Source organism: Eubalaena glacialis, chromosome 7 (assembly GCF_028564815.1).
Source record: "Eubalaena glacialis isolate mEubGla1 chromosome 7, mEubGla1.1.hap2.+ XY, whole genome shotgun sequence".
Taxonomy (NCBI): domain Eukaryota; kingdom Metazoa; phylum Chordata; class Mammalia; order Artiodactyla; family Balaenidae; genus Eubalaena; species Eubalaena glacialis.
The window spans coordinates 85,787,425-85,802,209 of NC_083722.1; the positions used below are offsets into that span (position 1 = coordinate 85,787,425).

The following is a 14,785-nucleotide window of genomic DNA, read 5'->3' on the forward strand; positions in this document are numbered from 1 at the left end:
CAGTATATATTGTATAGACATGGCTTCACTAATATTCGCAGCACAATTCCTCTTTTTTTTTCTGAAGAGTTTTTTTCTCCCCTAAAATCTCTCCCAAAGTAAGAGGTCAGCGACATCTCCTAAGTACTTCATCATTTCAAAGATTGTCAGAGAAAAGTCTTGTGTCCAGTAACTGGCTACCTCAGTGGGAGGAGAGACTCCATATTACACGACAAGGCCACTTACCCCACTTCCTCTTGGAAGGTGTCACCAGCCACTCTCTAGGTCACATGATCTTTCCTTTCTCAGAACCACTTGAAGCATTGCTTGGGCTCTTTTTCTCTCTCTTTCTTTTCCTTCTTTCTTCCACTAAACGCTTCCTGAATGGCCATGCCAGACACTGAGCTGGAGGGTGTGTGTGTGTGTGTGTGTGTGTGTGTGTGTGTGTGTGTGTGTGTGTGGTGGGGTAAAGCGGGAAGCACAGCTAGATGAATTGGAAACAGAACTGACCCTGAAACAGCACATGGTCTACTGAGGGATGCCAGACCACAAGTGATTCTAAGGGAGGCTGCTCTGCCAGGTGAGAAGCATGCAAAGGGGAGAATCACCCATAATCCAGCACTGCCTCTTTTGATGTATCTTGTTTTTTTTTTTTATTCCAGCGTCTGAAATCTTCATCTTAAATCTTTTTTTTTTCCTTTTTAACATCTTTATTGGAGTATAATTGCTTTACAGTGGTGTGTTAGTTTCTGCTTTATAACAAAGTCAATCAGCTATACATATACATATATCCCCATATCTCTTCCCTCTTGCGTCTCCCTCCCTCCCACCCTCCCTATCCTACCCTTCTAGGTGGTCACAAAGCACCGAGCTGATCTCCCTGTGCTATGTGGCTGCTTCCCACTAGCTATCGATTTTACATTTGGTAGTGTATATATGTCCATGCCACTCTCTCACTTTGTCCCAGCTTACCCTTCCCCCTCCCCGTGTCCTCAAGTCCATTGTCTAGTAGGTCTGTGTCTTTATTCTCATCCTGCCCCTAGGTTCTTCATAACCATTATTATTATTATTTTTTTTTTAGATTCCATATATATGTGTTAGCATACAGTATTTCTTTTTCTCTTTCTGGCTTACTTCACTCTGTATGACAGACTCTAGGTCCATCCACCTCACTACAAATAACTCAATTTCATTTCTTTACTTCACTCTGTATGACACTCTAGGTCCATCCACCTCACTACAAATAACTCAATTTCATTTTTTTTATGGCTGAGTAATATTCCATTGTATATATGTGCCACATCTTCTTTATCCATTCATCTGTCAGTGGACATTTAGGTTGTTTCCATGTCCTGGCTATTGTAAATAGAGCTGCAATGAACATTGGGGTGCATGTGTCTTTTTGAATTATGGTTTTCTCAGGGTATATGCCCAGTAGTGGGATTGCTGGGTCGTATGGTAGTTCTATTTTTAGTTTTTTAAGGAACCTCCATACTGTTCTCCATAGTGGCTGTACCAATTTACGTTCCCAGCAACAGTGCAAGAGGGTTCCCTTTTCTCCACACCCTCTCCAGCATTTATTGTTTGTAGATTTTTTGATGATGGCCATTCTGACTGGTGTGAGGTGATACCTCATTGTAGTTTTGATTTGCATTTCCCTAATGATTAGTGATGTTGAGCATCCTTTCATGTGTTTGTTGGCAATCTGTATATCTTCTTTGGAGAAATGTGTATTTAGGTCTTCTGCCCATTTTTGGATTGGGTTGTTTGTTTTTTTGATATTGAGCTGCATGAGCTGCTTGTAAATTTTGCAGATTAATCCTTTGTCAGTTGCTTCATTTGCAAATATTTTCTCCCATTCTGAGGGTTGTCTTTTCGTCTTGTTTATGGTTTCCTTTGCTGTGCAAAAGCTTTTAAGTTTCATTAGGTCCCATTTGTTTATTTGTGTTTTTATTTCCATTTCTCTAGGAGGTGGGTCAAAAAGGATCTTGCTGTGATTTATGTCATAGAGTGTTCTGCCTATGTTTTCCTCTAAGAGTTTTATAGTGTCTGGCCTTACATTTAGGTCTTTAATCCATTCTGAGTTTATTTTTGTGTATGGTGTTAGGGAGTGTTCTAATTTCATTCTTTTACATGTAGCTGTCCAGTTTTCCCAGCACCACTTATTGAAGAGGCTGTCTTTTCTCCACTGTATATTCTTGCCTCCTTTATCAAAAATAAGGTGACCATATGTGCGTGGGTTTATCTCTGGGCTTTCTATCCTGTTCCATTGATCTCTATTTCTGTTTTTGTGCCAGTACCATACTGTCTTGATTACTGTAGCTTTGTAGTTTGGTCTGAAGTCTGGGAGCCTGATTCCTCCAGCTCCGTTTTTCTTTCTCAAGCTTGCTTTGGCTATTCAGGGTCTTTTGTGTTTCCATACAAATTGTGAAATTTTTTGTTCTAGTTCTGTGAAAAATGTCATTGGTAGTTTGATAGGGATTGCATTGAATCTGTAGATTGTTTTGGGTAGTATAGTCATTTTCACAATGCTGATTCTTCCAATCCAGGAACATGGTATATCTCTCCATCTGTTTGTATCATCTTTAATTTCTTTCATCAGTGTCTTATAGTTTTCTGCATACAGTCTTTTGTCTCCTTAGGTAGGTTTATTCCTAGGTATTTTTTATTATGTGTCTTGTCTCTTCACTTACATGCTCTCTTTAGGGTAGATATCAGCTGTTTTTGCCTGCTCAGCATCCATTTCTTTTTCTGGTAATGGCATGCTGATTTTGCACTGGAGACAGCTCAGTGGCACTGTGAATCAAAGCACCATGGTCTGCCCCTCTGAAAAGCTGGTGTGACACAAGCTGGACCAATCCAATTCCCTCCCTCAGATTTGGTCCTCAAGTGGAGACACAAAGACAGAAAACGGTCAGAGCTGATTTTGTCTTACAGCCATGTCAATGACACTGGCCATGGTTCCCACCACCTGGATTTCTGGAACTACTCTGGGTACTAGCTTTTATCACCAATCCTACGAACTACCAAAAGAGCCTTCCAATACACTTTTTTTTAAACCTTACTTACCTTGAGTCTGTTTCTGCTATTTGCCTATAAAGAACTGTAAGAGATACTCTTCTGGAAGTGAGAGACCAGGTCTCCCAGTTCTTCTCTATGATCTATCAATGTACCCTTCACAAAATAGGTACTCAATAAATGTTGGTTAGCTGATATTCTGAGGAAATATATCTCAGGATGAAATGTCTTCCATCACTTAGCTATGGCTTATTTGGATGGTTGGGAATAATTCCAAAGTTTTCCTTTGGTTAATTTATTTTAAGGTTTTGTTGCACCCCATAGTGATCATGAAAGCAAAGATTACCTCTTGCTTCTAGCCAGACAGATGCTGTTTGCCTTAGAGACACAGTAGAAGCTTGAGTAGATCCGTAGAAGGTCTAGCCTTAGAAGCTCAGGGTTGGTGGAACTTTCAAGGCCATTTAGACTAAGAGGCACCTGCTTTTATTGTGAGATTTCAGAATCGATAGTGCTCAAAATACTAGTCAATGCTCATGGCCAACACAATAACCCAGTAAACACCTTTAGTCATTAAATTACAAGTTGACTCACTTTGTGACATCTTTCAGAGTACAGAATAAATTAACTTTTGGCAAACTGAATTATCGTTCACATGCTCTGGTGGAGCTTGCAAATTAAAAAAAGGCAATGACAAATTCCTTTGTAAACTGAAAAATCCTGATGCAAAAAGCAAACAAACCAAAAAAAGGGGCGGGGCGTGGAGATTTTCAAGGACATGCATTACTATTTCTGGAATCTTTTTTTCTTAAAGATACACTGAAGAGGGCAATAATATTATTTATATATTACTGATGTATTATTAACATCAATATCTATATCTACACCTGCATCTATATATACAGAGATGTACCCTGCTGCATGGTTAATAATAGTCCCAACTGAAGAAGCCCAAAGTACCTCAAAAAGGAAAATTCCACGGGTATTAGAATCTGAGCTATATGTGCATTCATGAAACAATGTCTACAATGATTGTGTTCAAAAACAAAAAAGCAAGTTGATGAACAACATGAAGAGTTTGATTATTTAAAAAAAGCCTATGTGGAAAGATATATTTAGATGGTTAAACATAATTATAGGGGGTCTGGAAGCCTCAGACATCAAGAAGACTGGAATGTTCTTCCACAGGGGATTCAAAATCAAACTTATTAAACAATGAAAAAGGTGGAAAAAGTCCAACTAAATTCTGGCTTTTCTCATAATGACTACCTTAGTGCTTTTAGAAACAGCAGATTCTTCTAAAATAATGTTAGTGTCCCTATTGCCCTAATCAGGCACACACTTGCTCCCTCCCTGGGTTCCTGCATCGCTGGCAGGGGTGGGAGTTTACTGCTCCCACATTTCATATATATTTCTGTATTGTTAGAATTAAAAAATAATGAGCACGCATTAATTTTTAGAACCTGAAAGTGATATAAAAAGGAAAAGGAGCAGAAGGGAGCGCTCTGGGTACTGGAAATGTTCTGTATCCCTCTGAACGGTGGTTGCATGCATATATAATAGATAGAAATTGATTGAGTTAAACACTTGAGCTCTGTGCACTTAAGGTAAATTATATCAAAAACATTAATTAATCCTATTGAATCTTTAAAAATAATGGCTCTTAAGACTGATACTAGAGTTGAAGAGTTACCTGCACTAAGACAAAAAATCTTTTCTTCCATCTCTTCCAGACATTCTTACCGATGGCCCATAAATACCTGAAGGAAAGCAGAAAGACCAGAGATGCATTAATGCTTGAGCTAGTGAACTGTTTAATTCGCCTCACCATGAAGCTGGGTGCTCACAAACAAGGAAATTCACAGGGCTCAGGAACAGATAGCAGACTCTGGAGCTCTGTGGTTGACGATGAGGAAGAGCAGCAGGCAGGGTTTATTTTGGCTGATAGGAGGAATTGTGTCCCATCATCAGACTTGACTTAGAACCTTGACTGATTCCAGGAAACACCTCGGAAAATGTTACATTGTACCTTAATTTGTTTATGTGCTAAACATCTTATAGGTAGGGAAACTCCTGAAAGCTGTTGCACAGGAGAGAAAAAAAAGAGTGCTAAATCTCACAACTCCAACTCTTTCACCTCTTGTCAAGTCCCTTTCAGGAAAACCTTTAGTAAACAAAGCAAACCTTGTTTGCTTTTGCTGTAATCCCGGGAAATGTAGTTATGTTACAGAAAGGAAGTTTCAAGTCTGCATAGAAAGTCCTTCCTACACACGTCCCCCTCCCCGAATTGCTCTTCTGTTGATGGAAATTAATCTTTATGAAGAAAAAATTTAGTTCAAGGAGGGTTGAGAACAACAAAGGCACACTTCAAAGCTGTCTGGAGATTTTATGATCAGTGTTACTAATTCATTCATGAATTACCCCATTGGCCTGATGGATTGATACACCTTGAACTGGTATTGATCAAGGAAGAGAGGCTGGTGGTTTTCAAGCTCTATTGGACCAAGTGAAGAGAGATCTGGTCATACTCAAACCCAATCAAATCCTCGAGTTCCAAAACTGGCTTTAAGTGCTATCAAAAAACAACTGGACAACTTCCAAATCGCCACTTCACTTGGAATCAGACAGAACTTTCACTTTGGAACACAATGAAGAATGCACCTAATTAAAATGTACACTGTTTGACAAATTTCAGGGGCTCGTAGGAGTGGCTGGTGGCCGAAGGACTCAGACCTTCATGCCAGGAACCTGAGTCTTGCGGGTCCTTTTGCTTCCTCATGCTGATTCTTCAATTACCAAGTGCACTTGATTTTTACCTCCTGCAAAGTTCCTTACTTTGCTCACACCTCCACTCTTTCAGTCCCAGCACACATTTTATGGCCATGGTAAACCACAGACGAAACTCTTAATCGGTTTCACCGGAATGAGTTTCATCCTCCTCCTGGCTGTGGGACGGATCCTACCATCTGCATGTATGAATTTCCCTGCTGAAACTCCTTCAGTAAGTCTCCCCCGCTGACACGAGGGGAGCCCGCAATTTTGACCACTCACCTTGCACTTCCATGATTTATCCCAGATCAGTCCATCTATTGTATGATTTACTTGGCTTTTTTCTTTAAATTGACTTATTTAACATGAATAAATTTATTTTGAAAGGAAACTTTACACTGTAGCTTTGATATACTAATTTTATATTATATAACGCACATTAAAATACATAAGTAACTGTTTAACTAATATAAGCTTGTCTGTATACCACTAAACAATTTTGTGTACCATCAGTGTTAAGAACAGACCCAGGGAAACCTTAGCCTATAGAAACAAAATGGAGCATCTTGACCTGGCCTAAAAATGACTTCGTTTGCCAGCTATGCTTCACTCTCTAAATTTAGCTTCTGTGCCTTATATTATCTGTAATTCCTCACCACACCCTAAAGTTGCACACCCCCAAAACTTTGCACATGTTATAGTGCCTGGAATGCCTTCTCCCTGCTCCTTATGTTAGAATTCATATTCTTCCTAAGTTTGAATCCTTACCGTGATGTCATCACCTCCTGGGCCCTGCAGATAATTCTGCTGGTAGTTACAATGATCACACTGCTATAATTTATTTATTTTCATATGTATTGTTTCTATTGGATTGTGAGTTCCTTGAAGGAAGGAAACTTGTTCTTTTTTCCTAAATTTTCCTTTCTAAATTCCTAGCACAGCATTTGATGTATGGTAGGTGGTCAGTATACATTTGCTATATTTCAGTTAGTTCTGAATGCCTTGGGAAACTAGAGCCATCTTTATCAAACTTTCTGATGAGAGTTGCAAACATTGCATAGAGACACGCACTCCACTGCCGAGTTCTTAGAGTTGTTTTTTTTTTTCTCCCAAAATATATCCCATCTATTTCTATCTCCACTGCTACTCCCCATTCAAGCTACCATCATGTCTACCCAGACCACAGCAAGAGGCTCCTCTCTGGTCTCCCTGCTTTCACTCTAACTCTTTTCATTACACGGCAGACAGAGTGATCTTTTAATGGGCAAATTAGATCAGGAATACACTCAATCTAAATAAGGATGGGAAACTATGGAAGGGTTTTAAGCAGGGGAGTGACACAATTATATTTCTATTTAAGATTATCCCAGTGGCCGCTAAGTGGTTAATGCACTGTAGATGGAAAAGGCAAGAGAGAAGGCAGGGACACCAGTGAGATGGTTACAGTGGTGCAGACCACAGAGAGAGGATGGCGGCTGGACTGCGGCTGAGGCCGTGGAAGTGGCTGGACGGCTGGTAAGTGCATCAGCCCCGAGGCCAACGTGGTCAGCTCTGGTTACGTGGATTACCTAGCTGCCCTGTACAGTGCTTTTAACCTTCTTGAAATAATATATAAATGTATCCATGGCAGAAATGGACATAACAGGAACCCTTAGCCAGGTCTAAGGAGAGACAGGGTTATTGGTCTGTACCGATTAAGAGTATAGTGTTCCAGTTCTAGTGGTTAATCTGAGATGTTGGACAAGATACTTCACCACTCGGTGCTCTGGAAAACAGGGCCAGGAATGGTCCCTCTCTTGCAGGGTGGTTGTGGAGATTAAATGAGATGATGCTTGTGAAGTATAAGCACGAGGCATGGCAGGAAGTAGATGCACAATAAATATCAGCCTTATTATAAAACATCTTTGGGTACAGAGGTAAGCATATCGTTACGAGTAGTTATTAATAGCTAAATATGTGACAAGAAATCTCCTTGGACATATGTACATAGGAAATAGATGAATTAAAAGATAAATAAAGACAAAGGGGGAAAAATTTTCTATTTTTAGTAATGCCTAGTAAGGTTGTAACTCTCATGCTTTTCTGGCTGCTACTACCAATTTTTCTTACTTGTTAACTTGAATCCACATAAAGAGATTCAAAACAACAAACACAGCTACGACCTCTAAAGTGTTTATAGTTTTAACGGATGAGAACAGAAGTAGGAAAAGGAGTTCACGTGAACCCACAGAATGTAATTCATATGGTATCATTAATTTTTTCCTTCATAATAAAAATACTAGCTACTGCTCGTGAAGTCTTACTAGTCTTCTGTGCTGTGCCAGGTACTTTATGTGAATTTATTATACCCACCTGGAAGGGTTAAGAGTTTGAATCTGGAGCTTACGTTGCTTAAGCTTATGTTGCTTACGTTCCTGTATGACCTTGGGCAAGTTACTAAACTTATCTCTACCTCAGTTTTCTCATCTGTGCAATGGGGACAGTAATAATGGTACCTACTTCAAGTGTTGCTGTGAGGATTAAAGAAGTTAATGAAACATAAAGTGCTTAGAACAATATCTGGCACAAAGTAAGCAATTATTACTCGGTATGTCATTATGTTATCACTCCTATTTTACAGCTGAGGAAACTGAAGTTCAGAAAGGTCAAGTAATTTCTCTAGGGTGCCAAGCCGGTGAATGACATAGCCAGAATTTACACCCAGAACACTCTGGTTCCAGAGGGCCCTCTTCAGCATGCTATTTTTCCTCTTATAGATGACAAACTTTGGTTTCTTTATTGAACTAAGAACATGAATGGCTATTCCAATCAAACAGAGAGGACTTGTGGTTGAAGGCTTCTGAATGGGAAAGCTGAGTGGAATCAGAGGAAAATGAACAATCCTCCTTTGGAAAGTATCATTTGGTTTGCATGAAACAAGGGCTTTCCCTCTGAGGCTTCCTCAGAATTTATTGCTAATTTGGCACATACCAGATGTCAAAACCAAGAAAAATTGAGGGCTACAATGTACAGTTTCTGTCTAGTCAGCTGTGGCTCTATATTTTCTTAGGTTGAAACACACTCATTAAGCAGAATGAAAAGTACCTGGAGCAGATGGAATTGTCATTGTAGACATACAGGTGGCTTCCCCTCTCCAGCTTTTCATTCCATAGACAGATCTACCTGTGTGGGCATTAGTGACCCTCAACTACCTCTTCAGGCCATCCAGATATTTGGAAATCTGGATTTATGAACAGATAATCAACATTCTAGTACAGTGAGCCAAAGTTTAGCTGAGGGGTTACATCTCAAACTCAAGGTGGAAATACCTAGGTGGGAATTCTGGGTCCTTAGGTCCTTAGGCTTAGCTGCCCCATGCCTCAGTTTAATCAGCTGTAAAATGGGGATAGCATAGGATCTACTTCATTTGGTTGTTGTGAGGACAGATGGAGATGATGAATGTCAAGTTGTTAGCACAGTAACTGGCCCCTAGTAAGTGCTCAGTAGACCTAACTTTATGCTCCTTGCAAGAAATGCACTTTAAATCTAAAGACACAAAGAGGCAAAAAATAAAAGGATGGGAAAGGAATTATGATGCCAACACTGGTTTTAAAAAAATCTGGAGTGGTTATATTTATTACTGTCACACAAAATAAATTTCAGGACCAAGAATATTACCAGGGATAAAGAAGATCATTTTATAATGATAAAAGGGTCAATTCATCAAGAAGACACAGTAATCTTAAATGCTTATGCATCTAATAACGGAGCTTCAAAATATATGATACAAAGATGGACAGAACTCTTAAGTAGAAACAAACAAATCCACAACTATAGTCAGATTTCAATACCTCTATCTCAATAATTTGCAGAAAATCAGTAAAGATTTAGAAGATTTAAACAACACTATCAACTAACTTGATTTAATTGATCTAATTATAGAAAATAAGCCAACGGGAAATAAAGTGGAGTCCTAAATATATTGAATTAGGTCAGTCTAGGTAGTTCTGTTTGAGAGTCTGTGTCAATATGAGTGGTGTCTTGCGGACTTATGGGGAAGGGAGAGGAGTGTGATGGTTTTGAAAACAAGAAGTCTAGAGCAATGGCACAGCTAAGAAGGTAGAAGAGGAAAGGGGATTTTAAGAAGCGTGGGTAACTCTTTTGTCATTCATCTTGAAAGATGTTTTCATTGCGTTTATAGACTTGAGTACATTAAAGGTGTTGCTCCTCTGTCTTCTCACTTACAATGCTTCTAACAAGAACTGTTTTATTCTTTTGTGTGTAACATTTCTTTGTTCTCTGGCTGCTTTTATGATTTTCTCTTTATCACTGGTTATTAGCTTTATACTTACACTGTACCTTGCTGTAATTTTTTTCATGTTTCTTAAACATGGGTTTGTTGAACTTTTTGGATGTAAGTTTTATAGCTTTTATTAAATTAAAAATATTCAGCCAAAAAAAAAAAGCATGGCTAAGACTTATAAGCTGTGGTTCACTGAATGAATTCCAAGTGGAGCCATGGGAAGCTCTGTATTTTATTCATGTTTCAGGTCCTCAGTTAAGTTGATTTCTTTCATTTCAAATGGAAAGAAATAACACAATTCTAGACCTGGCTCTGATGCTTACTCTGACTTGGGCAAGTGTGTTCACCACTCTAATCCTGTTTCCTTATTTGTAGAGATTCATTCATTCACATTCATTTATGCAACAACTAATTTATTGGACTTTTACTACATGTCAAGCCCTGTACTAGCTTCTTCGAACAAAGAAGGCAGATGCCCCTGCTGACAAGGAACTCAAAGTCCAGTGGGGAAGACAGACAACAAAATAATAAATGAAGAAATAGCTGGTATGTGAGATGACTGTAAGTGCTCTGGTGAAAACAAAGCAGAGTAAGAGACAGACAGAGGACACAGATGGGCCAGGAAAGGCATTCTGATAAGGTACAGAGACACACAGAAATCAAGGGGAGCCATGTGGACATCTGGGTGGGGGAGAAGGGGCATCCAAGGCAGAGGAAACAGTGGGGACAAAGGCCCTGCAGTGGGGGTACACACGAAGTCTTCAGGGAAGAGCAAGGAGGCCAGGGAGGCTAGAGCCGTGATCAAGGTCAGATAGTAGTGGTGTCATTATTAGATAGGGACTTGTTGCCACAGAGACAACACTGACTTTTATTTTGAACGAGATGGGGCCTCACTGGAGATTTTCTAGCATTCAAGTGGCAGGATCTGACTTGTGTTTAAAAAAAAAATTACTCTGGCTTCAGGGTGGGAAAGAGCCTATGGGGGCAAGGACAGCAGCGGGGGGACTGCTGACAAGACAAGTGAGAGGGAGAATGAGGGAGGCCTGGATTCGAATGATGGTGTGGAGGTGGTGAGGAGAGGTTGAACTCTAGATTTACCTTGAAGGTGGAGTGACGAGAATTTGATGATGGATGAGATGAAGGGTGAGAGAGAGAGAAAAGTGTCACATGACGCTGAGGATGTTGGTCTGAGCAACTGGGAGAAGGGAGAGGCCATTTATTAAGATGGAGGGATAATAATAACTAATCCTTGGGAGGCTGTTTCAGGGATAAAATGAGATAATGCACGTGAATGCACTTCCTGAACTTGAAAACACCATATGGATATAAAAGATGAAAAATTAGAAAGCCACCAAGGCGCTGCTCATTCTCAGATAGCCCCAATACTCATGTCTTAAGGCCAAAAGCCAGTGTTGATTTTCTCACTGACATTTTTCTATTCAATAAAGTTATCCTGAATGGCTCAGTGGCTCATTCCAGGAACCACAGTCCAGCAACAAGGAGTAATTCACAGTAATTCTGAGGTTTCCTTTAGGTTTTAATAAACATCGAAGTAGACACAATTTATAACCTCAGAGTTGATTCTTAAAAATTCCTTTCTCTCTCTCATTCTGTAAGCTGTGACACTGTTCTGATATTTCTATCCTCCTTCCCCATATAATAGGGCTTCATAAAGCTATTTTAAGTTTAAATGGAAAAAAAGTGTAGTTTACAACATTTTTATTTTCCTTGAATCATCTCTTGGGTAGCTAAGGTTGTCCAGCCCTGATTTAGGCCACAGTGGGTCTGACAGTGTTTTTAAGGCACCCACTGTCCACCTTTCAGAGCCGCCCTAGGCTCTCCTGGTATATTTCCTGGCAGGGGTAATTTTTAGATGTCAGCCTAGTAAAATGAAATCACTGTGGAGCCTGTCAGAAGTGAGTTACAGATTTCTTCTATCATCCATAGGGTCAAGATGGTCTGAAATATGTTAGTAATTTTACGAATGAATCAAGAGAAAAATTTCTTAATCCAGATTCGTTAGAGAAACAAAGAGAATGTGGGAAATGGGAATTTGTCCAATAAGGAAATTACTTTGTCAAGTGCTTGCCGTGGGGATTAAACGAGAGAGTGTTTGTAAAACTCCTAGCACAGAGCTTCAAAGGGGCCTAGAAAGTGGGTTGAGCTACTGATCTTTTTAAGGAAGTTTCTTTAAAAAGTAGGTTTAAGGACAGATATATTCATTCATATTTCTGTTTCTCTTTTTTGTCTGCTCTACCCTCTTCACTTCGCCCTCTTTCCCTCCATCCTGCTCACTCATGCTCTCATTCCTTTAGCAAATATTTACCGAGTATTTACGAGCCAATGCTTTGCTTAAGACACAAATGCTGTTCCTGGGTGCTATAGGAACCTAACAGAATTCTCAAATCCTTTGTCTTGAAACTAGGATGTTTATATTGCAGAGGAAGGGATATTAGTGAGAAATCCCATTTAACATTTTGGGAATATATGCCAGTAATATGATAAGAAGGAGGAAAAGCTGACCTTAGAAACATGTCACAAACATTTTCATGAGATGCTAATTGAAATGAGGCAAAGCTAGCCCTTCATCGTGGACAGTTGAAAAAGGACAGAGTGCATAGCAGGGGCCTGGCTCATTCCCCTACAGCTTTCTCACGGCCACAGGCAGAAGAGCTTTGCCAAAATCCCACCTAAAACTCTAGGAATACTTTGGCCTCAAGACAATGCCATGTTATGATGAACCTAGGGGCAGGACAGGAATAAAGATGCAGACGTAGAGGATGGACTTGAGGACACGGGGAGGGGGCAGGGTAAGCTGGGATGAAGTGAGAGAGTAGCATGGACATATATACACTACCAAATGTAAAATAGATAGCTAGTGGGAAGCAGCTACATAGCACAGGGAGATCAGCTCGGTGCTTTGTGACCACCTAGAGGGATGGGATAGGGAGGGTGGGAGGGAGACACAAGAGGGAGGGCATATGGGGATATAGGTATACGTACACCTGATTCACTTTGTTATACAGCAGCAACTAACACATTGTAAAGCAATTATCCTCTAATAAAGATGTTAAAAAAAAAAAAAAAAAGACAATGCCATGGAAATTCTCCAAATCCAAGCCAGAGCTCAGGTTCAGCAGCCAGTCTCTAGCTGGTGGGAGACCTTTGCTTCCTTTGGAGTTCCCCATGCCTGACCCCCTCCAATACTCTCCCTAGTAAGTATCTATCTTTCACTCGAACCTTGAGCCTTCTTTGTTCCCTAGAACTCTGAGGCACCAAGGCCAGGGCGCTGCTCCTTGCTCTGACTGCATGCTGCTGTGGTGTGCTCAGCTGCTGGGATGTATACCTCCTATCCCGACCACGCCCTCCTGAACCTCTCACGGGCTTCTGTTTAAATCTGTCTCAATCAGTGACCAGTCCCTGGTATTGGGTTTTTGAATTCCCCACATCTCTAGCACATAACCAAGCTTCAATTTTCATGTCAGTTTTATTACTGTAAGTCCTTTCACAAACACATAAGCAGAATGATAGCTGGTTGGCAAATGGTACCTGCAGAATCCTTGGAAAACAACCCATTCCCTTCCACTGGTTAAACATTCCCCTAATCAGAGTTAAATGGCCCAGCTCCTTTCTAAGTGGTCACATTTTCTGAGATAGTGGTGTCCAAGCAATTTAGTTTAATAGGCAATGGGGCTCAGCATATACCCACTTGCCAATAAACATTTCCTATACAAACCATTGGTTTGATCTGCAAAATAAAACTACATTTTACCTATTCTTTTTATCCTACTTGAGATTACTTAATTGGTCATTCCTCTCAAACCTTAAGAAACTGAAGACAATCATAAAATTTCTACTCTCTGGTTAATTTAAATGTTATGCTAAACACTAAAACTGATTCAACGTGAGTTGATTGTTTGAAGGTCGCCTACAGCAACTGCTTACACCTCCTGGATATGGTTGTTAATGAAGGTGTAAGTGCATGATTCAGAGAATCTGAAAGATCTGGATGCCTTTAAGGAGGTATGTGAAGCCAGTAAAACCTCTTAGACCAGAATCACCCAGCATGACTCTAGGAAGGTTTTGAACTGTACTGGAAATTCTATTAGAAAAGGATGAGGCAATGACCCTATCCTGATGGTTTAGCAAATGCAAATACAGTAATCATAAGAATTGAGGAAGCTTATACAGTAAATATCAAAGTCATGTATTTTAATAATGTCTCATATTTCTTTGGCTTTTCTTCCATGTCGTTCTCTGAAGATCAACTTTTATTTATTTTTATTTTTAAATATTTTAAGAAATGAATGGGGTGGGTCCAAAATTACCACTCGGAGAAGGAACACTTACCCAGAATGCTTCATGTTTTGAGGCTTATCCATTCGGACAGCAAGTTTGATTTTGAGGTCTTGATCGGGGCAGTTTTTGGAGACAGTCATTTTGTGCCACTCTGACTGTTTGGGGCTGTTGGGGGTGGGATGGAGAATAACCTGCAGGGGAAAAGGACAAGCGCATTAGCCAGAAAATAGGAACAATGTTATGGGCATGTTTTCATAGATGAGAAACTTGGCTGCTGAGAATTGAGGGTCTCATCCATGTCCCACAGCCAGCGGGAAGGCAGTTAAATGAAGTGGAGGCCTGGGCATCGGACTCAGATCCAAGGCTCCACCTACCAGGGCTGGCTGGTGCCAAGCAGCCCGGCCTGAGGACAAAATGGCATTCTTTGCTCTCTTCTCTCCC

The 14,785-nt window shown here is 40.2% G+C and overlaps 1 protein-coding gene across 16 annotated transcripts in view; it reads right to left on the minus strand.

Annotated features, from left to right (window-relative positions):
• CADPS (calcium dependent secretion activator) overlaps positions 1-14,785 on the minus strand; it is a 481,100-nt gene that overhangs the window by 171,652 nt on the left and 294,663 nt on the right. For all 16 annotated transcript variants that reach the window (XM_061195494.1, XM_061195496.1, XM_061195498.1 and 13 more), the window contains 2 exons: positions 14,396-14,535; positions 4,688-4,754 (listed from right to left, as the gene is read on the minus strand). In XM_061195494.1, coding sequence (XP_061051477.1) covers positions 4,688-4,754; positions 14,396-14,535 — 207 coding nt within the window. The remainder of the gene's footprint in view (positions 1-4,687; positions 4,755-14,395; positions 14,536-14,785) is intronic.